Source organism: Pezoporus occidentalis, unplaced genomic scaffold (genome assembly GCF_034315485.1).
Source record: "Pezoporus occidentalis ecotype Australia unplaced genomic scaffold, CSIRO_AGI_Poc_V1 ctg20, whole genome shotgun sequence".
Lineage (NCBI taxonomy): Eukaryota > Metazoa > Chordata > Aves > Psittaciformes > Psittacidae > Pezoporus > Pezoporus occidentalis.
In genome coordinates, this window is record NW_026913856.1 from 660,524 (window position 1) to 686,361 (window position 25,838).

The 25,838-nt window shown below is 39.2% G+C and overlaps 1 protein-coding gene across 1 annotated transcript in view; it reads right to left on the reverse strand.

Annotated features, from left to right (window-relative positions):
* The window catches only part of BEAN1 (brain expressed associated with NEDD4 1), a 56,698-nt gene extending 32,489 nt beyond the window's left edge, over positions 1–24,209 (reverse strand). Inside the window, exons 1-3 of the mRNA XM_062618246.1 lie at positions 24,100–24,209; positions 23,068–23,141; positions 12,627–12,764 (exon numbers count right to left, since the gene is read on the reverse strand). Of these exons, the coding sequence (XP_062474230.1) occupies positions 12,627–12,651 (25 nt within the window). The 5' untranslated portion in view covers positions 12,652–12,764; positions 23,068–23,141; positions 24,100–24,209. The remainder of the gene's footprint in view (positions 1–12,626; positions 12,765–23,067; positions 23,142–24,099) is intronic.
* Between the last annotated feature and the right edge of the window lie 1,629 nt (positions 24,210–25,838).

Sequence of the window (25,838 nt, forward strand, 5' to 3'; positions counted from 1 at the left end):
AGGCTTGGGTAGAGAAGAGTAGGTTGTAGACATGGGTCCCATCAGCATGCACGCAATGTTTGTATGGAACCTCTTTCTATGGTAGGGATGTGGTGACATTTGTGATAGATGTCTTTGAATTAATGGAATATTTCATTAGTCTTACTCTATAGACACCGTCCTTTGGATTCTTACTCAAGATAATTTAGTATGAATACATCAAACCCATAAAACCTGTGTCTGCCTCCTACAAATGTGTATATACATATATTATCAGAAATAGTTGCTGTGCTATGATCCCCAACCAAGATTAATATGAAGTTAGTTTGCCTAATGTCAGCCTTCATCTTACCTTTCACTTATCATCCTTTAATAAAAAGCTTTTCTCACCCCTGTTGGCATTGTCTGCTGATAAAATTAGGCTTTTTCTGCAGCTTAGCAGACTGAAGTAAGGTTTTCATGTTTCCATGAAGTGGTACGAAGGATACTGACTTTAAGGCATGTTATACTTCCATTTGGTGAATGCCAGTTTGCCTGTCCTTCATAACTGCAGAAGCAGGTGTCTTACCTATCTCTTCTCTTCTCTTCTGACTTGGACGAAACAAGTGCTAAAGGGCTGAGAGCAGAACTATCACCATACAACTCTGATGCTGTAGGTGCCCCATTCTTCTAAGTAAAGTGTGGCAGGGCGTTCTGGTTCCAATATAATGGGTCACATGGCTTTTCTTAGCTTATGGAAGGAAAATCTGTGCACTTATTTTTCATTGTGTTAGCTCCCTCTTAGGATAAAATAATGTCCTACACAACAGGGAAATGTGGTGCTTGCTAGACTTGTCAGTGCAATGGGCAGCTACATGACCAGAAATCTACCACCATTCTAACCAACATACTTCCTTCTGTTCTGCTAGAAGAGATGATGTGTCAGGAACTTGGTATCCAAAGTTCCCCTTTTCAAAGGGAAGGCATGGCATTAGTGCCAAAGAGTAGTGTGTTACCCAACACCACATCATTAGGACGTTAGCATCTCTCAGGACACGAGTCCATTTCTCAAGCACCAAACAATAAACAAATTCTGCACAATTTAATACATCAAGACTGTAAACCCTAACCCCCCCCCCCCCTTTTTTTTTGGCTTGTTCAGTCATCCTTTGTACAAGGATGATCCAGTTTTGTCAGAACAACTCTACTGTGTGCCTGTGTGTCTACTGAAAGGGTCAGCAGTGTTCAAATTGCATTGCAGTTCTCTCAGGACAGATGGTAGCACTGAGGCTGTGAACTGACATACCAATGCATTTGAGTAGAATGGGGCTTTAACTGAATGAATCGCACATGTCAATAACCAAAAGGGTAATTAATACCTTAACTCTGCTCTTCCTTGATGATTTAAATTAAACCCAACCAACACTGTCTGCAGCACATCATGTATGTCTTACGTTCTATGTTAAGTCACATTCTAATTTTCCTGCTCTTTCTGTGCCCTGTAGAAGATGATTTATGAGCACACTTACCTTAGGCGGAGCAATTACTTCTAATGAATAATACATAGGTTATGTGAAGACAGAAAATAGGAAAAAAAGAGCCTTGCTATGGAAATATGGTCTGGTTTTGTTTTTTTTTTTTTTGTTTTTTTTTTTGTTTTGTTTTTTTTTTTTAGGTTTTATTTTAATATGCTTTCATCTCTTCTGCAGTGGGCATTACTGTGCTATTTATTCTTTATGGTGAACACATAACACTTATGGCTGTTGGTTTTATTTCATATTTGGCCTATGTTTTTAAAAAGTGGGAAATATAAGTAACATTCCCATACTATCTCTGTGTATTTTGGTTTTATCCTGAGGATCTTTCCTTTCTCCAGACAACAAAAATGAAGATGTTGTATTGTACCTAAATTGTTCATACATTCTTATCACCAGGTGAATTTCTTGTCCTTCTTGTTAACTCATGTTGCAGAGAATATTTCCAGAATGGGGTTTCTATAGTACTTTACAGGCAAATGCTGTCTACTATCTCCAGTGTAGTACTCAGGGCAAGAAAGTGTTTGAAGCCCCAACAAAAGCTTGTGGACTGTCCTCATTGCATCTTACTGAAGTGAATCTCTTGTATTTTTGTTAAGTGACCTTTTTGTTTCTGTACCAGCTATATACTTCTACGTGTTTCTGTTGTACTGTATAATATACTGTATTCTTAGTTACTGAGAATCAGGATTCCTGCAGCAAAGTACGTGTGAAAAACAGCTGGCTGACAAGCACAGGGATACACACTTTATTATCTTCGTATTAAACTAGTTTCAAGAAAGAGAAATGTATCTCTGCACTGTTGACACTGAGCCAACAGTTTCAGTCTGAGAGGAGGAGAAAATGCAATGATATTTGTAATTCTCTGCGAAATGCAAATAAGTTCTGTGTCTCTCTTCTGGAGATTACTTCCCTGAGTCAGTGGAGTTCATTTACATTTTGGTGACATCTGCAAGAATTTTGCCAGCACAGTTTATTACTGCAAACATTGTGTCAGTTCTGACATTGCTCTTTCCTGGGAGAATCCCCAGAACGGCTGTTTCTGTTCTTAGTAGCAGACTTGCAGCTTCACTAGCAGAGGCACACAGAAAGCAATGCCAATCCTAACCATTACTGTCCCTCATCTGGTTGAGCACCATTTCCTGGGTTAAGCCACTGCAACTTTTAATGGCCATGGTGTGAAGCACATTGTGTAAATACAACCCTACAGCCCTTTCCCACAGCAGTTTTATTATGGAAGCAGGACTGGCACCCTGGCCTTGCCCCTAGAGCAGACACAGGACTGGTCCCCAGGCCTTGTTTCTAAAGCAGATGCGCAACCAACCAACCGCATTGACAGAACTCAGGAGGGCCACACTACTGCAGTGCGGCTCACCTACACACACCAGGCAGATCTAGCTCCCAGGCACGTAATTCAACTTTATCCTGCTTTCCTGAGGCCAGATAACTGAATCCATGGGAAACAAATGCTATTCCTGTAATTCCACTGGAGGTTGTTATAAAAGGATGCTTAATTCCCAGCAAAGAGTCTTTTTCTCCCCATGTAAGTGTTATGGCAAGTGCAGCAATAAAAAGGATTTACTAGTGCTTTAGGTCAGAAGCATCATCTAAGTTAGATCCTGAACTCTTTAGTCTTCATTTCACATATCATTAGTTTGCACATTTCTCTGGCTTTCCCATGCAGAAGGATTGAGGGAATTATTTCTACTTCTCTCCTCAGAGAGGGTGTCATCAGGGTTTCATTCATTTATAAACTTTATTTACTGTTTCTGTGAATTACTGTTGTTTATGAGAGTCTCCGATGATGCTTAGTAAGACAGATCAGGACAATACTTTGTTGTCTACCATTAGATATTTTTAATATTTTTTTTCTTACCCTGCTCATATATTTATATAAAATATGCATTTATTTGACACTTTTCTCTCTGGAATGAAGCCTGGCAGCTATAAACACTTCTCTTGCAATGTAATGATCTGAACAAGCCTCTTCTCTTAGCCACTCAGTTGAAATCAACAAGTTTATTTCAGTCATGACTTAAGGCACATTTGAATTTAGGATTTCGAGGAGGCTTTATGCCCCCTCGTCCTGATAACTGTTCTCTATTTACTCTGTGTTTTTCAAGTTATTCTCAATTCTACTGCATAAAGTGTTTTCCACTAACTCATGTTCTGTAAAGCTAATGTGCCAAAAAGCTGGATTCTGCTACTTATTCATAAAGAGACTGTGGACAGAGATGTTAGGTCTCAATTCAGAAAAGTGCTTATGTGCACAGTTTATGCACTGTAAATGCATTCTTGATTTTACTCATACAAAATTTTCCAATTCAGCAAGCACTGAGATGCATGTTCAAAAACTGTGTTTATTTTACTGATTTACATTGTGGGAACACTATTTGCCCAGCTGATGGGATCTTCTTCTTCTCTTGCTGTTCTGAAAGTTTGTATTGTAGAAGTGTTATAATAAAGATTACTGAAATTCATGGACTTCATATCATAAATGAAGGAAAAGGGTTATCAATATAACTCTTTAACTGTATTTCAAAATATAACAACACTATTTCACCCTGTGAAACTGAACTAGTCATTTTTTATATCCTGTCAAATAGGTTAGTGTTACTTCTACCTTGAGAATAGCTGTATTTAGGAGAACTGAGCATTTTCTAAGTTCATGGGGTAGGGGTGTGTGTGTGTCTTGTCGTCAGAATGACTGCCCTGTTTCAGGAAGAACTAGCACTGGCATCTTTGCTTGATAATACCTGATCATATTCCTTTCTTAAGGTGACTGATTCCCATTAGCCATTACTAATGTCTCTAGCTGGGAGACAAAGGGTGCCAGGGCCATACAGGCTTGCCTTTTGTATTTACAGTATGCCAGAATTCCATGCTTAGTTATTTTCTAAACCTACTATTCTTTTAAACTATGTGCTTATGAAAAGACAAGTTGTCAAATTAAAGATGCATAATACAGATAAAAGTTCTGCTCTACTTAACAACTACTTGAGGGCTACTTCAATTATGTCTGTTGTTTGTTTCTCCTTACAAAAGTTGGTAGCATGCAAGTAGGATTTTTCTATTAGGATTAACAAACACTGACCATCAGCTGGCAGTACATTAGGCATCAAATAAAACTTAATGTCAGCAAACATAGGAGAAAAATACCCTGAATAAACATAACAGCAAGTTATGTTGGAAGAAGTAGTCTTCCAAATTAATCTTTAGAAAGAATAAATAAAGGTAGTAAAGGAAGAGGATATTGGTGTCATTACTTTTGATAATCCAGACTAAGGTCTGGACATGTTTATGAACAAGTCCAGCAACAGCATTCTTGTTTGTAATAGGCTGCATATTGTAAGAGGAAAAGAGTAGGTAGTAATTTTCACAACAACTGAACTTCTAATAAAATAGAAATAAATTTCATAAATACCCCAAAGAACTGAAATCTAACTGGGGGCCAAAGCTGCTTCTTGTGACTAAGCAAGCAAAGACTCTCTCTACTCAGAGAGTCTATATACCTTCCCTGAAACCGCAAGGACTAGGAGAAGCCTTGATACAAATTTCCAACAAGATTATGAAATGACAAATCCCCTTTCTTCAGTTTGAATAACTTTAAAACAACATCTAATGAACTTAATTTTGAATGAATGGAAAAAAAAGAATGCATTCATTAGGTTAAATTTAGTATTTTCAGTGACTGTTGTCACTCTCTAATCTCAAGCACTGTTATGTTCATGTAATAGCTGTTTAAAATAACAGTATTATGCCTCCCTTGTAATCTGTTTCTCTGACAGGAAGCATCCAGTATCAGAGTCTGGATAGTATTCTAACATACTTTCCTCAACAGTCTCATGACAAGATTATGTTAACCAACCTGGCTGACTCTAGGCAGGATTCGCTAGAGAGAACTTCCATTAGGCAGGATTTGATATTTTATATTTTTAAATGTGATTTTATATAAAGAAACTGCATAGAGAGTGATGGAGATTATTAATTCAAATGGCCTGTGGTACTTAATAGAAAGGCAATCTGTGTAGATGCAGCTTTTGGACCAAACATAAACCTGGCTCTGGTTAATATGAGCCTTGACTACAGTCTTCGCGACAAGAGTTATTTTAAGGTTTTGTGCAGTGTTTAATTACTTTAATAATAAACAGAGAAGTATCAAGTGACATAAAAGACACCTAATTTGTTTGGTGCAAAAGACTCCAGTCATGTAACCCTTGAAGCAATGATTGGACAGGTTCTGACCCTCTAGCTTCAGTGGGGCAAATTCTTTGGTTCCAATTAAAATGTAGGTTTAAATATGAAGCAGAATTTTTGTCTTTAATACTAATTTCTCACGATTTCAGGAAAGTGTCTAGATAGATAATACCACCATTAAAAAAAAAAAAAAAAGCAAAAAAAGCTCATAGGTAAGTTGCGACACGGAAAGATAACTAAAATCTTTGTGTACTTGTCAGCTTCTGTGCTAGAAGACTGGAAAGAGAGGAGGTGAAGGCAAGTAGATCTGAAGTGCTACAGGCCAACACTATTTTTCTAAGTGTATGTTCTGAGAAATGATGTATGGTTCACCCTTGAGCAAAGATTATACATTTGATTTTTTCTTGCAGCAAGGGAAATACTAGCTTGTTTTCTCAACTGGAACCAATCCATGCATTGCTTCTCAGGACAGATTCCCTTGAGTACATGCAATACAATACTTTTGTTAGGACTTAGCACTGGTTCTATTTCTGATTCAAAAGGATTTAACAGCAAAAAAATCACCTTCATTCAATTTAAGAAGAGAGAGCACAAGAAAGAGAAAGGGGGAGGAAGAGAGAGAAAGACAAAAATGCATTTTTTTCACATGATGATTGTGGTTGACCAATACAATAAGGAACAGACAAATACATGCATACTGAAAAACACTTCAAATAGTTCATGTTCTTTCCCATTAGGCTGAATTTCATGGTAGCTGCACATTAAATGAAATACTTTTATGTCAGTGTTTTGCTTCTTAAATGCAAAAATTAAGCTAAGGAAGTAACTATTTTAAGTCTAAGTAACTATTATAAGCCAAGATAACTATGGAGGGTAAAACACTCCATCAGTAGATACTGTGGATGTTGATTTAGGGGATCCAAGATTTTCCTGATTCCCTTCACTTCTCTGAAAATTGACTTTATTGTGGCTAGCTGCAAAGTTTTTCCCATACATGCGTAAAAATTACTGTAGTCTGTCTTCCCTTTAGAATCACCATTCTGTGTGTAAGCCCTCTGGAATCCTTCTCACCATCTTAAATAGGAAACATTGAATGTCTCTGCCATTTGCTCATAAGTGGACAAGTAATAATGTCAAGAGTTCCAGTGTGAGTGGAGTTCCCACAATAGTGGTGGATATCCTCAAAATATCACAGCCTCATTCTTGTCTTAGAACAGTGGGCCACCAGAGATTTCAGTGAGCTACATGATTGTAAAACTGGTGTAATACTGTTGAGAAAGAGCTCTCACTTTTGGTTTCCCCCTTCCTAGGTATTTATTTCTAAATCCTTTTCTTATCGACTCTTTTTCTTTGCCCTTTCCACTTCTGAGATCCTGCTAACCTGCATAGCTGATACCAAGAAATGTCTTTATTCTAAATAAGTACTGATACCACACCGCAGTGGTTACCAGTACAGAGAGCTCCCACTGTAGACACAATTATGTTTGATTTTATGAATGCTGGAACAAAAGGTTCTCATTTTATTCCCTCCCAATGCCTAAGTATGTGAATCTTAAATATTAGGTTACGTATTAATGACACAGGGGCAGGAGGTGATTTTTAAAGTAATTTCCCTTTTACTCTATCATTAGTCTGCTTCCGTGGTTGATGTACGGTCAGTGTTTTAAGAAGCAGATCTTGTGTATTCCACTTAGCTGCTGACAATAGTGAATGCATGGGCATAGTGAGCACGTGTAACAGACTGAGGAACTTGGCTGTTTATTTCTGTTTAAATAATAAAAGGCTTTCTCAGACCAAAAAAAAAAAAAGAAAACTGTTGGACAAACTTCTAATGTGTACACCATAGAAAAGCCTTTTGTTTTTGTGCAAGAAGCACAACCTTCCTTCATGCTTTTGGATTCTATAATCTGAAGTGGTGTGTTTGTTTAAAGGCCTTTGATGCATTTTTAAGAACCCTAGTGTTGACAGGAATGATTGACCAGTTTTCAGATTGATGCAATAATTTTCTTGGGGCGATAGCAAAGACACCCCTTCCTTTTACTTTGGTGGCTATATTTTATCCTGGTGGTTCTGGGTGACTGTCCTGTTGTATTAGTTGATAGGTGAGACTGAATTGCTGTTTTATTCCAGCTTTGCCAAATGAAGTTGTATGTGACCAGCTTCCTTGGGAATCCCTGTATAGCTGCAGTCCACCAAACTTTCTGCAGTCTCAAATGCTGGTAACAGACTTGCCTGTGAGTAGAAACGATTAAGTACCTCAGTCCTGAATGTGGGTACTTACTGGGGAGTGAACTGTTTTTTTGAACTGCTTTTCAGAAGTATCTGAAAAGGTTCTAACTTTCCAGTTTGATGCCTGTTGGGGTACGTTTGAAAGTAAAATTATTGTACACCTTTTTTGATGTGGCTACAAAATATATGTGTGTTCTTTATGGTCTATGTGCTGCATAAGCACTAGGTGTTGTATAGAAATAGTACTGTTACCACTCTTTCAGCTTTACTAAAAGGTATCTTGGATTTCTATAAAGCCAGAGGTGGGGGAAAGAAGTGGAACAAAATTAAAATCAAAGGAGCTAAACAAAATAACAGTAAAGCATGTTATCAGCATTAGAAGTACTTTTTTGGACTTTGGTAAACATTCCATGTAATGAATTTAAGAAATAGACCTCTGCATACTATGTGACAGTATCACCAGCTGCTTGGTAATGTACTTAATTGATTCTGTCGTAAAAGTGCTTGGCTAATTGCATGGAAAAGTCTTGTGAGTAGACTCAGAGTTCATTTGCTGCCCTGTTGAGTACTGTGCAATATGCTGGTGTGCTTAATCCTTCCATTAGAAGCAGGGATTGTGATCTGAACAGCCTTCATGGACAGTTCTCTATATAGTACGATATATAGAGAGGACCTCTATACAGACAATAGGAACTCCTGCACTCAGGAATTTCTAGGTTCAAGAAATCATCTCGAGCCTGCTTTCTTGGGGTCAAGCTTTCAATAAGCTATGCTTCAACCAGAACAGATGTCTATGAAGATACCGCCATCTTCTTTTATTGTTTTTCTCCTTTTGCTAGGGATTACTCTCCAAGTAATTCTTAAGACTCACATAAAACTTCCTAATAAGCTTCTGGCAAAATCTGAGGAGCTGATTCAACCCCCCCCTAATTAAATATAAAGCTAACCTCTCCAGCTAGTGTTGTCTTTAGGACAGGTTAGGGAGTACTCATTTTAAGCAATCTATCAACTGGTTTATGAGGATGATTCTTTATAGTTAGTGGATGGAGGTGAGCAGCTGTGATGGCACAATTTTTAACAGAGCTTGCTCTGGAAGAAAAAGGTGGTCTATATACTAGTTCTACATTATGATTTATGATGCGAATGATAAGCTTCCCCCCCAATGGAAACTCATTTCAAAACATCAGCTTAGCATCCACTGAGGCTTTTTTAGTCAAGGTAGACCATATTGCATGGTATCAATTTGGACTATAGCTTTTGTTTGAGTTTAAAACAGGCCCAGCCAACAGCTTTTTCTCCTCCTTTCCAGTTAATTCATCATAACTACAGATAGTAATAAACTCTACTGCATGTTAGTAATGTGCACCCATAAATACACATACTAGTGATGACACTGCTGACTACCAAAATTTTGACTCAGAAAATATTACTTCAGCTTTTTTTCCTTGAAGAAACAGAAATTTAGAGGAAAGTAAAAATTTTCACTGGGAATTTGTGTGAGTGTGGGGAAATCCAGATGTTGTCTCTGTACATATGCAGGGAGATGACTACTATACATTTTCTACTAGGGATAGTTTTGATAGTTGTAGCTTTATAGTATGCTACAGTCACCTATTGTTAAAAAAAAAAAAGTGTTAAGTGACTTTAAGTGACTTAATGACACTTATCAAAAGGTTCTTAGGTTTTTGAAATAATCAATGAAAGTAAATTTCTACTATTTTCATATGTATGTAAAAAATCCTTTTCAACTGAAAAAAAGACAATCCCCATGTCTCTGAAAACATGAAAAAAAAATCTATTTGTGTTTTGAATCAATTTCCTTGTAACAGCATGACAAGAACACACAAAGTAATAGATATGCTTGAGAAAGGCTTTAAAGATGTCTATTACTACTGCTTTAACACCAAAACATGCAATAAGGAACTATATTTCCTTCTCTGTACCTGTTTTTTTATTACTTATGGATTTCATATGAAGTAGAGGAAGTTTTTCTTGGCCAAAATAAAAAGAAAATTAGATTTCTGAATGGTGATGCCACTAAGTGTAAAGTAAATATATCAGATTTAAAATAAGAAAGGATAATGGTAACTGATATGTAAAAGCCTGGTATTTTCCTTCATATTTATGGCTCAAGGGTGCAGTACTTTAAATGACTCTTGCCTTCAATGGGCATCACAAGTTCTTAGAATTTCTGCCAGGAAATTCTAAAATGTATCAGATTGAAATAGACAGAATGACTAAAAGTATTTTCTAATTTATGGGCTAAATGTTTAGTATTACAAAAGCAGAAATTTAGAAATAACAACAATAACTCAAGTGGAGTGCCTCTATCTTGTACACATACAGAAAGAAAAAGAGTAAAGATGATACATACTTATTTATATATATTCACACAGATCCTTATATACTTATTACAGAATATTACCTATAGATGAGTCACAAAGTGACTTTTTTTTAATTCTACACAAGTACTTTTTAATGTGCTCATTTAGTCATGTCATGTTCAGACATGACGCGAATGCAAACTACATAGGGAAATACAACTGTCAGCTTTTAAATTCTACCTGTCCCTGCCTTGTCCGTTATTACTGCGTAGCAGTGCTAGTCTGAACAGTATGACACAGAATGAGACAGTACACCAGATCTAATTGCCTCGTCATTCTGTAGAGATTTTCTGTTGCTGCTGATTTTCTAGAAGGTCTTGCTGTTATTCAGCAAACCCAACACAAGACAGAGGTGCTTTGGCACTCATCTTGTCTCAACCATTTATGTGTCTGTGAAGTATACATGAAGTGACAGATGGTAGTACCTCACTGGATGACACTCTGCTCTCAGGTTCATCTGTGAAGAGCAAATCAGACTTTCCATTGAAAAATAATGAATTCTTCCTCTAGGCAATTTCTGCTTTGTGTGCACTCTAACCAGTGCAAATGATCGTTTTGTGTATTTGGGCTCTTAACTACTCTAACATTTTCAAAGCAAACGTGTGACTACTTGACTCTGTTATAGTCAGCTGTCGTTCCAGTTTTTTTATATTAGCAATTGAATTGAGAGCTTTACATTTGGAAAAAAAAATACGTTTACATATATTAAAAAGAGTTTGTTGCCACTCACTACTTACTTTATGCACACCTTTATGGAAGGGCAGAAAATAATACACAGTATGTGTAAGTTGCTGAAAGGATTTCATGTGGTCTGGGCAAGACACAATATCATCAAAACTTATGTGCTCCCATTAAATCTTCCACAACCACAATAAATATGTTTTGTCAGAGAAAAAAAATAAACCACATGCCTAGCCTTAATCTCTGCTGAATAGATTAGGAACTAAGAGCGTAAAAACCTGAAGTCTTGGCTAAATTCAAGTCATGTGTGTCCTCCCATGCATGTTAGCCATAGCCCTCTGAATTCTCAATTATAAACTCAGAATCTTTTGTGCTCCATGGATCTGACCTAAATCCTGCTCTACTTAATGGACTGTGATCAGTTCTACAGAGTTCTTATGTTGTGTAAGTGTTTGAACTCCACTCAAAAGGCAAGTAGTGTGTTGTCACAAACAGGGGTCAGTAAGACTGAACAGGTAAGGCAGCTTGCTGTCTACACCATGCATGTTCCAGAGAGTTTTAGTTTGAATTAGCGCTATCTTGCCTCGATGCATCTGAATGCTTATTAAGAGGATGGAGTGTACTAGGCACACTCCTGAAACTCATCTGGTTTACTTTCATCTGCTATTAGCTGTCAGTCTGCTCTCCCTGCTGTAACTTGTGATCTTCTTGCAAGATTTCAGCTACGTTCTTCAATGTATATTGTTGTGTTAACTAAAAACCCCAGGTCTGGAAATATTTCTGGCAAATAATTAGTGACAGCAGTAGGTCATCAGTTCTGTTTGTAGTGCAGCACAGAGGTCTAAAAGTCATTAAATCATTTGTCCTCTTAGATGTTGCTAGTTACCAAATGGGTATGTTACAAGGAAGGTTTCAGATAAAACTGCAGCTTGACATCAACAATTAAACATAACAAGCAGAAAGTAAGAACAGAAAAAGCTGAGATGGTTATATCACCAAGTGTTCTAGAAAACAGCAGTTGTTGAGATTACAACCCACTTTTTGTGTATTTGCAACAAACCTGGTTCTAAAACAAATGGCCAAACTATCTGCACTGTTTATTAAAGTTACCCTCTGACTCCTTTAAATACACTCTCTGACTTGACAGTAATTCTTACTTCTCCGCTGCCCAAATATTATTTTAATCAGCTGGCAGTTTGTTGATTCACATTAATATTTCCAAATGCAGAGCTCAGCCAGCAGTCACTGCTCTGCAGAGCTGCCAGCGTCTAATTGTTTCTGGCAATGGTGACTGCCTTTTTTAGGCCCTTTATTTATTTATTTTTCTTGTCCCCCTCAACTGGCGTTTCAGAGCAGCAGCCTTCACAATGCATTAGCTTAATGCATGTTGAGCTCAACCAAATCTTCTATTCCCACTACTGCTAATATTTGTCTACTAATCTACTTGGAATCAGCATGCAGTGTAAATGATTTAGACATATGAATAAATAAATGTCTAAATATCCATATCCTTGCAACAGCAAAACCAGATAAAATGTAATGTTTAGAACAGTCCATTGCTACAAACACTGATTTGGTAAGCAAATGGATTCACATTTGTAGGCTGTTGTGTCACAATTTAGGGAAGTGAAGGGTAACTTACTTGAGCATGTCAGTTTGACAGACATGTAGTCTCTTTCACAGTTGTTCTTACAGCAACAGAGCAACCAGTTTAAGAGGCAGAGCCTGTCACCCCACGGTAGTTCTTCTTTTCTGCCACAAGGCAGAATGCTCTGTTCATCTGAAAGGAGGAGAAACAGTGACTTTGACATAAATTATGAAGATAACTTTGTGTAAAGAACTCCTTCCAGAGCAACAAAACCAGAAGTCAGCTGAAAGTTAATCTTCCTGCTTTTGAAACCCCTGGCTGGATCAAGACATCTCTGTCAGATTTAAAAAGGTCTCAGACTTAAACAAGTATTTCCTGTACTGTTGTTGCTGATAATTTAAATAGTGTTCAAGACAGGTGAGGTCTAGGTGAAGCACACCAAAGAACTCACACGGGTACCACATTTCTCAGGCACCTAGCCTTCTGACTGATTTACATGCTTTAGAATCCAAACCAAAACAATTCATCTTTTCTCCAGCTTAACACACAAAATGGATAAATGAGAGGAAAAATAGGCATATCTGATATCTTGCATAAACCTGAAGGACTTAGCTGTAGGTGTAACTGCTCACAACCACTTTCCAGTTTGTCGTCTAAGGGTGGGGGCTCAGGCTGATATAGTAGGGAAGGATTTTTTGAATAATCGTAATAAAACCTTGGGTAATTTTCTGGAGACAAACTCAGGTTTGGCTTGAAGAGACATTAAATTCTATATAGTGGAGTCTGCAGCAAGCCAGATCTTTGACTGGCTCCACAGTTGTGGCCACTTCCCAGGACTGCTGTTGATTCTAGAAGGCTGAGTAGAAAACTGAATCACTTATCTCTGCCTGGATATGGGATAGAGTAGTTTTATCTTGTTCTTTGGTAGTGTACAATGATTTCTTTTCTATTTATGCATACATATAAACAGAAATTTCCTACTCTCAAAGGGAGAGATGATACCAGCCTAACCCTGTAACCTGTAGGGCACTGGAACTGGTTGACCAAGGAAGTGGTGAATGCTCCATCACTGGCAGTGTTCAAGGCCAGCCTGGACAGAGCCTTGGATGACATGGTGTAGTGTGAGATACCCCTGCCTATGGCAGGGGGGGTGGAACTGGATGATCTTAAGGTCCTTTCCAATCCTAACTGTTTTATGATTCTATGATTCTGGCTTAAGAAAAGCAGAGTTTCAGCCTATGCCAATAATCACGGGCAAAACATTTGCACAAGAAGTGACAGTGTTGGTGGGTGTCATCACTTGTCATTATTGTAACAGAATCACCCCTTCCTAGTTACTTTGTAATTTATTTTTTATCACATTTCACCAGCAGTGCTATTGAGAGTGATCTTGTCTTGATGGTAGGTAAACTGTTTTCTGACAAGCACATCTGGGTGTGTAAATGTATATACACTGACATCACCTAGTTGCACAGTTTTGTAGGGCCTTCCAAAACAACAACAACAAAAAAGAATTAAAATAGACAGAAAATAGTTCATTAATGACAGAATAAAAAGTTTTTAAGTTTGTCAAGGAAGACATTTGTGCAGGCATACTCTTTGGAAATCCATTTTAAATTTCATGAGAGTATTAGAACTGTATCCAGGTTACTTTATGTGAGTAGTCTAAAACATTCCAAATACAGGCAAATAAAAGGTCAAGCCCAACTTGAAAAACACTCACTCTTGAAAGTAAAGGCAGAGAGGGCTACTGTGAATATTGGTACCCAACAGAAGATGAACAGTTCTCCTACATCACCTTTTTGTTTGCTCTCCAGTATTTTTAATTTGGAGCCTTTTTGCCATCCTTTGTAGCTGCAGAACTGTGGAGTTTGGACTGTTTGAGATTTCCAATTCTCCACACAGCTGCTCCAGTGGAAGATGTCAGTACCCTCAAATGCTTTTATAAATATGACCAAAACTGAGGGAGGTGGTATGGTGGTTGTTTTGGGGTTTTTGAAAAAATATTATAGAAGCAACAGCTAGGCTGTGGTACCAATACAGCCATTGTGTAAATAGGATCAACTTCTGTTAACTTTAGAGCAGTTACACAGTGATGGCAAATACCAAAAAGGAATTCACCTTCAAGAAAATGATGCAAAGATAAAAATAATATATTAGCAAATTAATTAAAGTAAGTTATGCTGGTATGCATCTCACATATTTATCTCTCCCACAAAGTCTGTTTAGTTCATAATCTACTTTGCAGTTGCCCTAATTATTTTAAACCTCTTTGAACTTCCTCCAGTCTACACCTTTTTGTATGTTTTTTGTTCACTGTTCCTATTTTCACTAGTTCAACACCATTGTCCTCTATCACTGCTATGATTTCATCACTTCTGAGATGTAAGAAAGTTTTCTGCAGTTCCTGCCACATAAAATTCCTGTTTTACTTTTCACCGCTTTGGTCACCTGTAGACAAACACTGCTTCTGTCTCATCCAGAAAGTCATACTTGCTTTCTGTTTCTGCTAGTTGCTGTTGAACTGTGTCACTTTGGGATACAGTCTTTATGAAAATGCTAGAAAACTGCTGCAATGCTTTATTATCTTCAAGGAGATCCATTAGGATTGTAAGCTATAAGAAATTATATGGGCAGATCCAATTTTGTATTTCCCAGATGTAGCAAGAGCAAATTATGTCTTTTCTGATGATACAAGTCTTCCATCTATTCTCAAGGGGAGCTGCCAAATAACAAAAAACTCCATGAAGACTTAAAGCATGTCAAGGTTTTTTTGAGGAAGAAACTGAGGCATAAGCCTATAGTTGTGCAGCAGGCAGGGACAGAGATAGGCATCATGTTTAGTGTTGTACTGACTGAACAAATAATTTTAAGCTCTGTGCCATGAAAGTTCTTTTGAAACTGATAGTTTCATTTGTGAGAAAATGGCATGACTTTCTGAGATGATGTTTCTCTATCACTAGAGGCTAGCACAAAGTATTTTGTCTTCAAAGTATGTTTTACCCTTAGGTAAATTTGATTTGAAAGCAATTTCTACTACAGGTGACAGAGCTAACAAAGACCCTTTTGGAGAAGCACTTCCCAGTACTAAGCCCATCTATTCCTAGGTGAAGCGTGCCACACAACGGTGTGCTGATAGTTTTCAGGGTTTGTATTCTAGATCAGCACAACTTTGAATGAATTTCTGAAATGAAAATTAGTAATTTAAGAACATCAAAATGATCATTTCAGATTTAGGTTAAGATGCGTAAAATTAATCCACAAGTTGAAAATTAATCTGCACCATTAAATTCCATTAAATGACACAGTTTACAGCTATTGTACAGTATCCAAATTTGTATTTTTCCTAAGTTACTATTTTTTTAATTCATATGACCATTGATGTGTCTGTTAAAGTGGGTATTCAGTTCTTGTATCAAACACAGAGTCTTGTAATGCCCTCATCAGCCACCAGCAGGAACTGTTGTCTGCAGCAGAACCCTCTGCACTTTGTAAAAATCAGTCTTCTTTGTTGCCTGCAGTCTGGCTTCCAACCCTTTTTAGCCAGCTGTGGTAAGACAGTTGTGGTGCAGAAGGATCCTGCAGTGACACATAGATGATTCAACAACTCTAGAGCATGATGAGAGGATAAGAAAATAAACAACACATGGCACATTTTAGCTGGATGCTTAATGCTCTGCTTATATGATTTAGATGAACATGGCACACAAACCTGTGCAAAACACACTATAAGGAAAGATATTCTTATCTCTCTGGTGGCTTCATGTGCCCCTCAATTCCTTAGTATTTTTGCATTGATGACAACTAAAGAAATTTACAATAACCATAAATCAGAGGAGAGACCCAGACATTATTTCTATACTATTATAGTACCTTGATACTACCTTTAGCCCTGCATTTTACCATGCTGTCCTTGTTTGTATTGGGGAATCACAGTTTTGCATATTTAAAATTCTGGGGAAAAGTTCTTATTTCTTCCTCTATAGATGCTCCAGCACTACTGAAGCATGATTTTGCGTCTCCAATTTTGGGAAAGTTCCAATTTACAACTGGCTTCATTCAATAGGAACTTTTTGTTTATAATCAGGACAGAAGTGCAGCTCTGAACATAGGTCTGTTGTGTTTTTTTTTTTTTCCCTTTTTTTATTTTGGACTTCTGTCATTTTTTTGACATCTTTCAGGTTGGCTAATAGGATCAAGTTGCAGAAGTACAGTTTCCAATCATGTTTCTATCGAGGATTGTGCTGTTCTATGTACATACAAAATCTTTGTTGGTTGTATTCTGATTTTGTGCTCCCCTAAACACTGGGACTGATTGGGATTTCTGACTGGGATTGATGCTAAGAAATTTACTATACAGCACATACTCTAGCACACACGAGTGTGAATATATTGTAAGTGCTTCTTCAATGTATTATTTAATGTCTCATATTCTTTCAAAAGGAACATCTGATTCCACAAATGTGTTTAACGAGAGGAGCGTGATTATTAGTGTAGCTTAGTGTACTCTTTGTGATCCTCTTTGCAGTGTGTGTGTTCATTCTTTAGCACCAAGTTCCAGGCCAAACCAGAAGTCGCTTTGGATTCACATTCCTCACCTGATGTGTCTCTGAGGCAGAGTTATAATTACAGTACTAAAGGACTAGACATTGTTGGGCTACTTGTCAGTATAGCACCTGCAATAAATCAGAAGTGTTAATTTGTCATTCAGAGCTTTTATTGTCTGTTCAAGTCTGCAGGGTTTTTACATTTGTTTGCTGAGCAGGGAATGAAGATTGCACAATAGGCTGCCTACTCACTGCACCTTTAGAGGCAAGTTTTGGGCAATACATTAAGATGACAACAAGGAAACATGTTTTACAAATTTCTAAAACCTCTAGTCTCTTCTGCATTGGTATTTCTATGACCTACTTCTTAAATCAAACCTTGTACTTGCCAGTTTGGGCCAGTGACTTATGTACTATGTAAGTTTGGAGAGTGAATGGCCACTGTGTACTTCAGAGGTCTGACTTGTAAATAACCCCAAAAGACTAAATTCTGTTAATAAGAGGAGATGGTTAAGTGTAGATTAGAAGCAAAGTTCAATACGAGCTTGTCCTAGTAAGACCTAGTCTTCCAACCAGGACTAAATAGCTCACAATCTGCTGGATGCTCTGCTGGGTACTGTATCAGTCTCCCCTTGAGAAGATCTGGGATCTCTTTCGTAAAGCTCATCTCTCTAAGATCCTGAGTCCTTGGCTCTAGAAACTTCTGATTTAACCCATTCTGTAAGTAGGGGCCTGTTTTTAATGTTTAAGTAGAAGCAGCCTATTGAATGATTCATAGTGACTCAGAAAGCTCTTCTACTGTCTCAAGTGTTTAACTTTCTGATGCAAAATATCTAATTTTTCTATACCCTTCGGTTCTTCAGTGGAAGGGAGACCAACCTGCTTTTATGATCTAACTAGAAAAACAATACAGGCCAGCTGTAGCTACTTTTCTGTCTAAGGAAGTGGGAACTGAAAGTTGAGGTTAAGTGTAACTTCAGAATAATTCTGTCAGGATTTAAACTGATGGATGACAACCCCAAGAACAAAGACAGGTATGGGATTGGACACAGATGGAAAAAAAAGATGCTACAAGAGAAAACAGCTAGTGCAGCTAGCGTGTTAGTAAGAGTCAGAGCCAAGTAATGTACAGATACCAGTCCAGGAGCCAGGACAGCCTTACTTTCTCGTTAAATAGCTATGCGATATGAAACAATTAAATTTTCTGCCAACCTTTTTTTCTCCACCTACCTATTGTGTTATCTGGACACCTGCACACCTGCAATCTGGATGGACAAGGCCAATTCCCTTGTGCAGAACGTAGCACAATAAAGCTTCTGTCTTAGTTGGGTCTTTAAAGTAGAAGTAATGCTGCAACTGTTTTGCAGCTAATTAATTTAAACTAAAGCTAGGATGCTGAAAACCCATAAAGATCAGATGCTTTCAGAATTGCTTCTCTTAAACCATGAAACTGGAAAAGATTTATTGCCAATAGGAGAAATTCAAAAGTAGAAAAAAGAAATTAAAAAATGCATGTATTTCACTATTTCTTTTTATAATGCTTATACAAAGAAAGAAAACAGTTGCTGAAAGGAAACTCCTCATTTTAATGATAGAAGTAAAAGGATTAACATACCTGACACTAAAACCAGCAACTGAAAGATAAGAAACTTAGCACAAAGAGGCCAAAGAAACAAAAGTGTCATAGAAGCACTATTTGCCTCAAGAAGACAGTGATCATGCAGCTTTGGCGGGAGTGTCCTCCAGTGAATTACCTTCACACACAGTCCTTGAAGACTGTAGGAGTCATAATGTCATATAATGTCACTGTTTCTAAAAAACAGTTTGAGGGATTTCAGGAAGTTCTAGCTTGTATAAGATATGTACTAAGTCTGGAAGCTAGAATCACTGTTTGCATAAATGCTGTCAAAGCCAACTGAATTGCTTGCTTCTGCCAGCTCTGAATTTGTGGCCAAATTCTGAAAGCATCTGAGGACACAAACTCTTAAGTAGGCTTTACAAAAGCTCATCATCAATTAGATGTCTATATCTCTTTGAAAGATGGCCTGCATATACACGTGTGGTCATCTACTGCATTTTTAGGTGCTTGAATGTATAGCTCAAATAATTATAATTAAATGTCAGACTGCAAGAGTTAATACTGCTCAGCACCTCTAAAACCTATTCCCTCTAACCCCACTCTTCTGAGAGGTTTCTCAGTACGGCTGCTTCTACCAGTTTGAGATCCCCTTCAAAAACTAAAGTATCGTTTCTACATATCTTTGATAGGGAGTGTGCTTGAACTGTAATCTGTATTTTTGCATATAGTTGCAAAGGAATGAATTCTAATCTATTAATCTCTCCACCAAAAAAAAAAAAAAATATATATATATATAAAAATCGGGAATGGGAAGTAGGAGTTGGGAGAAGCTGCTGAAACCAAAACGTTTAGTCAGTAGTTACAGTGGAAATGAGCTATTTGGAGTTGTCAGCCTACATCCTCATGAACGACAAAAAATTTTCAGGCTTGGAGAGAAACTGATACCTTCCTGGTGCAGATTCCAGTCTAATAAATGAAAAGGTGAAAAAACAATTTTTGATGTAACAGATGATTTCAAGCCATCATAAAATAAATTGATGCAGAAAGATACTGAGCAGGATATGACTTTATAGGGTAGAACAACAAAGAATTCTGACTTGGGGTTCTGGAGGCATTTGAACATCCTTCTTCTGCAGCTGGAGTCACTAAAGCCTGAAGTGAAAACTGTAGGGTGATACGGGGTATGGTTTTAAGGAAAGGGAGATGGGAGCCTCTTTGGTGCCTTCAGAAAAAGTCTGCATTTTGAGGAGGGAGATGAGGAAATCAGTGAAGGAAAAAAGATCAGATTATTCTGGGCATTGAATTTTGCTGTGCACTTGAAGAAGAGGGGGCAACTAGAGTGTGTGCTTCCCTTGCTGCCTGGCATCACAGGCCTACATAGTTTCTGGCATTCTCTGTTAGAGAAGAGACTGCTGATGGATGGTAGATGCTGGTGCTTTGATCACTGACACTTCTCAAGGCATCCCACAAGTGCAAAGGAATATACTGCTGTGGTGTGCAGAAATCTTGGTGCAGATCTATCAGTCTGTCTCTTAAACTTACTGCCATAATGTACTCACTCCAGGACTCCAGCTCACAGCAGAGATGTCACGCACAGGCTTGAAGCAATATCATCTTTCTGTATTTCTCAAATCTGGTGCAGCCAACAGAACCATTGTAAGATATTTGCACAAACCCCAGAGCCTACAGTTACCTCATATGTTTGAACTGAGGCACTGGGCTCAAATATGAATGTGAGGTCAGTTCACCGAGTACTTACCTCCAGACACTGTGTTAAACCAACTGAGTTAGGAGATAATTCTGGGAAAAACACAGGATTTGCTATCAAGAACATGAGCTACAGACTCCCTAGTCTGCAGCAGTGGAGAAAGTGTTTTATTCTTGCTGTGCACAGAAAGATTTCCTTGCTTATGAGTAGAAGTCTATTCCACCTTCGCCCCATCATCCTGGGGTCTCAGAGCACAGCTAGCAGTGCTGTAGTCAGTGACAACACAGCTGTGCTGTTGCTGTGTGAGCCAAATGCTGAGGGACAGCATCCAAAGTGTCTACTGAAGAGCCTTATGGACTTAGGTCAGGATTTTCTGCGTCTTCCCTTTTTAATAAGTATGTCCCTTTGCCTGGCTTAAGTGGGCTTTCATGTAGAAAGAGGAGAAGCACAGTATGAACCTTTTCATTCCTTCTTGATTTTTGCGAGACAGTGCTATTTAGCAAGAGTAACTTTGTAAGCTCTATGAGGGTTATAACACAGGAATCTTAATTCTGGATTTTAAAAGGATGTCTGCATATTTTATAACTTGTTTTTCCCTATTCATGCATCCAAATGGATGTTTTATATATCTCTGGACATCCCTTGTGCTCTTAGATGTAACAGCAGAGACATAGTTGAATACAGTTATCATAAAGATTTACTAATACTTAGATACAGAACTAATAGTCACTTACTCTGAACTGGTTTGCTGCAACAGTTCTATTACAAAACTCCACTAATGTAAAGTTAATACAATACAGAGTTGTCTTGCCATGAAGTGGTCTCTCAGGGAGGAGCCGTGGCAGGGAAAAGTGTGAGCTTAAGGGTTAAGGAACATGAAAATGAGGAATAGATAAGAAATTGTGTTGTTCTGATAAGAATCCCCAAATTAAACATATACTGGCTACATGTGTAATGAAGTGCTATTAAATGTCATATTGTGCATAGCGTAAAGCCAGTAGTTGTGTGGAAAAGTAACCTGAACAGTATTTTTGCACTATTAACCTGTAACAACGTGTGTTACAAGTATTCTTGCCAGGTCTACAGGCAATTCACCAATATGTGAGCAGACTACCACATGTAGCTATACCAATGCAAGCATTTACAATTTTTTTGAATTTTTGTATTGTTACTATGTATTTCTATGACTTAGGTGATGCTAGTTCATCATCTATTAGGGAGCTGGAGAGGGAACAATTTTAATCAGCAGCTCTTGATTTTGCACTTGCTCCTGAGCCCAACTTTAACATGTTTTTTCTAGGAGTTTAGGAGATTACCAGGCAACCTGAAAGACACCACATTGCATTTCTTTGGTTTTTCATTGTCTTCAGCTTTACGAGCCCAGCTCTGCTCCTAGTTACCCGAGTTATCTTCAGGTTAAAGCTTATGTATACCTAGTATTGACAGAGTGAGTAATTTCTCCAAGTTGGTGGGTTGTGGCGTCAAATGTTAAGCTTGACAATATTTCTAGTCATGACTGATGGCAGCCGCCTGACTTTATTGTTCCTTTATGTATGTTCTGAAGTAAATAACATAACCTTTGCCTCTTCTTTCTTTAAATTTCAGGTTTAATCACACAATTTCTCTTGCCTGTAGTGGGTATCTTAGCTTGAAAGCTGTTACTGAAGTAATAATTAGATGATTAGATATAAGGAAGAAATTCTTTCCTGTGAGGGTGCTGAGGCACTCACTGGCACAGGGTGCCCAGAGAAGATGCCTGCCCCATCCCTGGCAGTGTTCAAGGCTGCGCTGGAGGGGGTTTTAAGCAACCTGCTCTAGTGGAAGGTGTCCCTGCTTGTGGCAGGGGTTTGGAGCTAGGTGAGTTTTAAGGGCCCTTCCAACCCAAACCAGTCTGGGATTCTATGACAATTTAGTTACATTTCAGCATGGCTTTTCTTGAGCTAAAGTACTTCCTCTGAGAGATATCTTGGTTGTTTTCATTGTTGTGCATATAGTTTTACCAATGTGCATTTTTCTTCCAAGAGATTGGTTATGCTGCTCTGCTCCCTGCACACATACGGTTTTCTGCCAAAACACTGACATGGGCAGAATTGGCTCTTGTAATGTTATATTTCCTTTCAAATAACTTTCATGTAATTACTACAAAAGTCAGTCATAAAAAGGAGAGTAGGAGGAACTCAAGTGTCAGGAACCATTTTATTTCAATGACTGGAAGTAATTTTTAACTATACTTGTTTCACTAGTGAGTGGCAAAATGATACAAATTTTGACTGATGTCAGTGCACTCAATTTGTAAATGGGGTTTAGCAGAAATGTGCTAACTTTTTGTAGGAGAAAATGCTGAAAAGAAGGATTTTTTATTTTATTTTATTTTTAAAAGGAACTATTGAAGTACTTGTACCTGGCGCTAAATTTTATGGTCCTCTTTCAGACAATCCTCTCACTTATTTCTGTCAGTTTTATCTGTATATAGATCACACGGTTAAGTCAATTTCTGTTAACCCAGTTGTTTTCTTAGTCAGGAAGCTGTTTGCTTTTTAATGGATTGATGTTTATCTGCTGGAGGACTTTAAATATAATATTCCTACAGCTGTACATGGCTGCAAGGCATGCTGTTAATGCAGTTAAAGAAAAAAGAAAAAAAGAAAAAAGACTACTTACAGAGATTGGAATAATTGCTGGTTATTCCAATATGGATGGAGCTTCCAGAGATGAGGGTAGATGGAGGAAAATAACTGAGGAGGGAAAAATCAAAGGAGAAAAAAAAAGTTTCTTAATAGCATTTTAGCAGTTTGGTTTTGTTTTGCAACCAGCTGTCAGTTGAAGAAACACTGTGGTGTTAATGTGCACCCACTCTTGGGAGCAGGCGTAGACATATCAGACTCGTGAGTATATACACAGATGTGGCTCAAATGGGGGTGAAAAACCCAAACAAGTTGTTGCTCTGTATTTCCACAAATCACTCCCATTCAGGAAACAATACTTAATGCCCCTCAGATTCAAACTTCCCTCTATACACACCAGTGTGTTACATAAATATGCTAATTATTGTTAAGTTATTCCCCGGCCTCTGAAACAGGCACCTACCATTGTAAAACAAAATAACTGTTTCCTAATTTAAGTACATCTTGAATACATTAGGAGGCTGTATGTGTCAAAGTGGGTTGGAATAAATTTATTCTAAAATTTGATACACATACTCCCCCTATGCATTTGAGCTTTAATATTTATAACTTGTGCTTCAAAGATTTATACTTCTTTGTTGCAGGCAACAAAACAAAACACGCGAGTAAAAAGGTGTCCTCAACAACAAACCTGTTAGATTTCTTGCAAGAGGAGCTCGTTTGCTTCTACAGTTGCAATCTATAACACACAAGCTCCTGGCAGTCAGTCAGCCGTAGTACAGCCCCCGTACTGTGTTTACACCCAGCGCAGCACGCTGCTCCCATGCCCCGTGCCACAGCGACAGCCGCGGCTCTTGCCCCCTGCAGCCCGCATCCCGCCGCTGCCCTGCCTCGGCGGGTCTCCCGAGCGCGGTGCTCCCGCCCCGCACGGCACTCCCGGCACGGCTCGGGGCTGCTCCCCCTTCCTCTCGGAAGGGGGTTTCCCGAGTACCGGAAAGTTTCCGTGGAGCCCTGCCCGGCTGCGGCCGAGCCCGCCCCCCGCTGCTGCTCGTCGCTCAGCGCGCCTTACCCCAGTGCACAGCGCTGACCGGTGCCTCCATGCAACTCCGCCGCGGCTGGCGGGCGGGCGCAGCCGGCAGATGCGCCCCTTCGCCTCCTCCTGCGCGCAGGGCCGGAGTGGCAGCGGCGGCTGGAGGGAGTTGAAGCCCATTAGCGGAGGGCGGGGGCAAACGGCTGACCCCCGCCCCATGGGGGCCGGCCGGCGCGCCCCCTGCCCTGCCCTGCCCTGCCCTGCCCTGCCCGGCCCTGCCCGGCCCGGCCTTCCCCCGGGGCTGGCAGGGACCGAGCCGGGGGCGGTGGAGCGGGCGTAGGCCGAGGAGTGCCTCGCGGAGTGCTCGGAGCTGCGCGCATGTGTGTCCCTGGCCCGGGCCGGGGGGGACCGCGGAGCTCAGGGGGTCTGGGGGAACCCCGGCTCCGCTCCTTCCCCTCCCCTCCGCATTCCTGGGGAAAGGAAGTGTTCGGGAGGTTGCGGATTTGCTGCTTAGATGAGGAGCCGTAGGCGGATAACGGCGCTGGAAAGCCGAGTCCGGACCAGCATTTTTTCTGAAGGGGCGGGTACTGCCTGGGAATAAACCCGAGGGGATGGACCGGATTAGAGGGAATAATTCGTGGTGTCTGGATGGGGGCCAGGACAAGAGTGTAGTCCAAGTGAGAGCTAAAATCATTTTACAATAGCAAGATTTACTTGTTACCAGGGGTGCTGGCAACGTATTTCACTGTGAATGACAAATGCCCTAGTGCTAGAGGCAGTGAAAATGGGGTTGCGGTAGGTACTAAAGTATATGAGCTTTCATAATTGGTTGTTTGTCTCTAAGAAAATCATATCGTTAGCTGCCTAGAAAGACAGTGCAAGAAAAATAAGGTCTTTTTGGTTTTGCATGTCCTGTCAACAGCTTGAACTTTTTTAGGAACCAAGTTGCATCGGCAGTTTGTTTCTCTTGTGCATCTGTTAGCCCCTGAAGGCACTTGCAGAGTGGTCCTACTGATACTGTGAGTGAGAGAAATGGAAATGGATGCTCACGAGTATGTAGGCTGCCTTCTTTACTTCCCTGCCCCTTGGTGGCTCTGTAGCCTTGAGAGCAAGTTCTCTCATACTGAGGCAATTTTGCTGTCAATATGTAGGCTGTTTAATTTCTCCTTGGTTCAGCAGTGATAGGTTCAAAGTTGTGATGAAGTTTGGAGTGGATGGAAAGCTTGTGGACTCTGCTTTTTCCTAAAAGTTTTTGTCACTGATGAGCTCCAGCTCCTCCATCTCTCCCCCCCCCCCCCTTCCCTTTTTTCTTTTTAATTCCAGGCAAGCAGCAAGTGAGTTGAAATGAACGTTTACTGGAAGTTCACAAGTGTGTTTCACTGTGGCTCAAGGTTACCTGTACCTTTTGCCAAAACTATAGTGGCTTGGTTCTTAATTAACACATGACTATCCTAAGGTCCCTCAAAATGCTGCTGCAAAAGTTATCTTGTGATTAATTACTTCAACCCCTTAAAATACTTGATTCCTTGAAAGATGACTTCTCTATAATTTCAGTAAATGGAAACAGTATAGCTTCGTTTTAGGCTTCCTTGTTTAGTTACAGCGTGAAGGTGTGAATTTATGTATGCATCAGAAAAGCTGATTTTCTGTGTGTTGTTTTTTTGAATCTGTATCCCCTTGGCTTCATTCTGCAGGTGAAGAGTCATATATGCATGTAACACTGTACTTAAGGTTATTAAAATATTATTTCCCCTTTAAATTTCAGGATTTCCAATGAT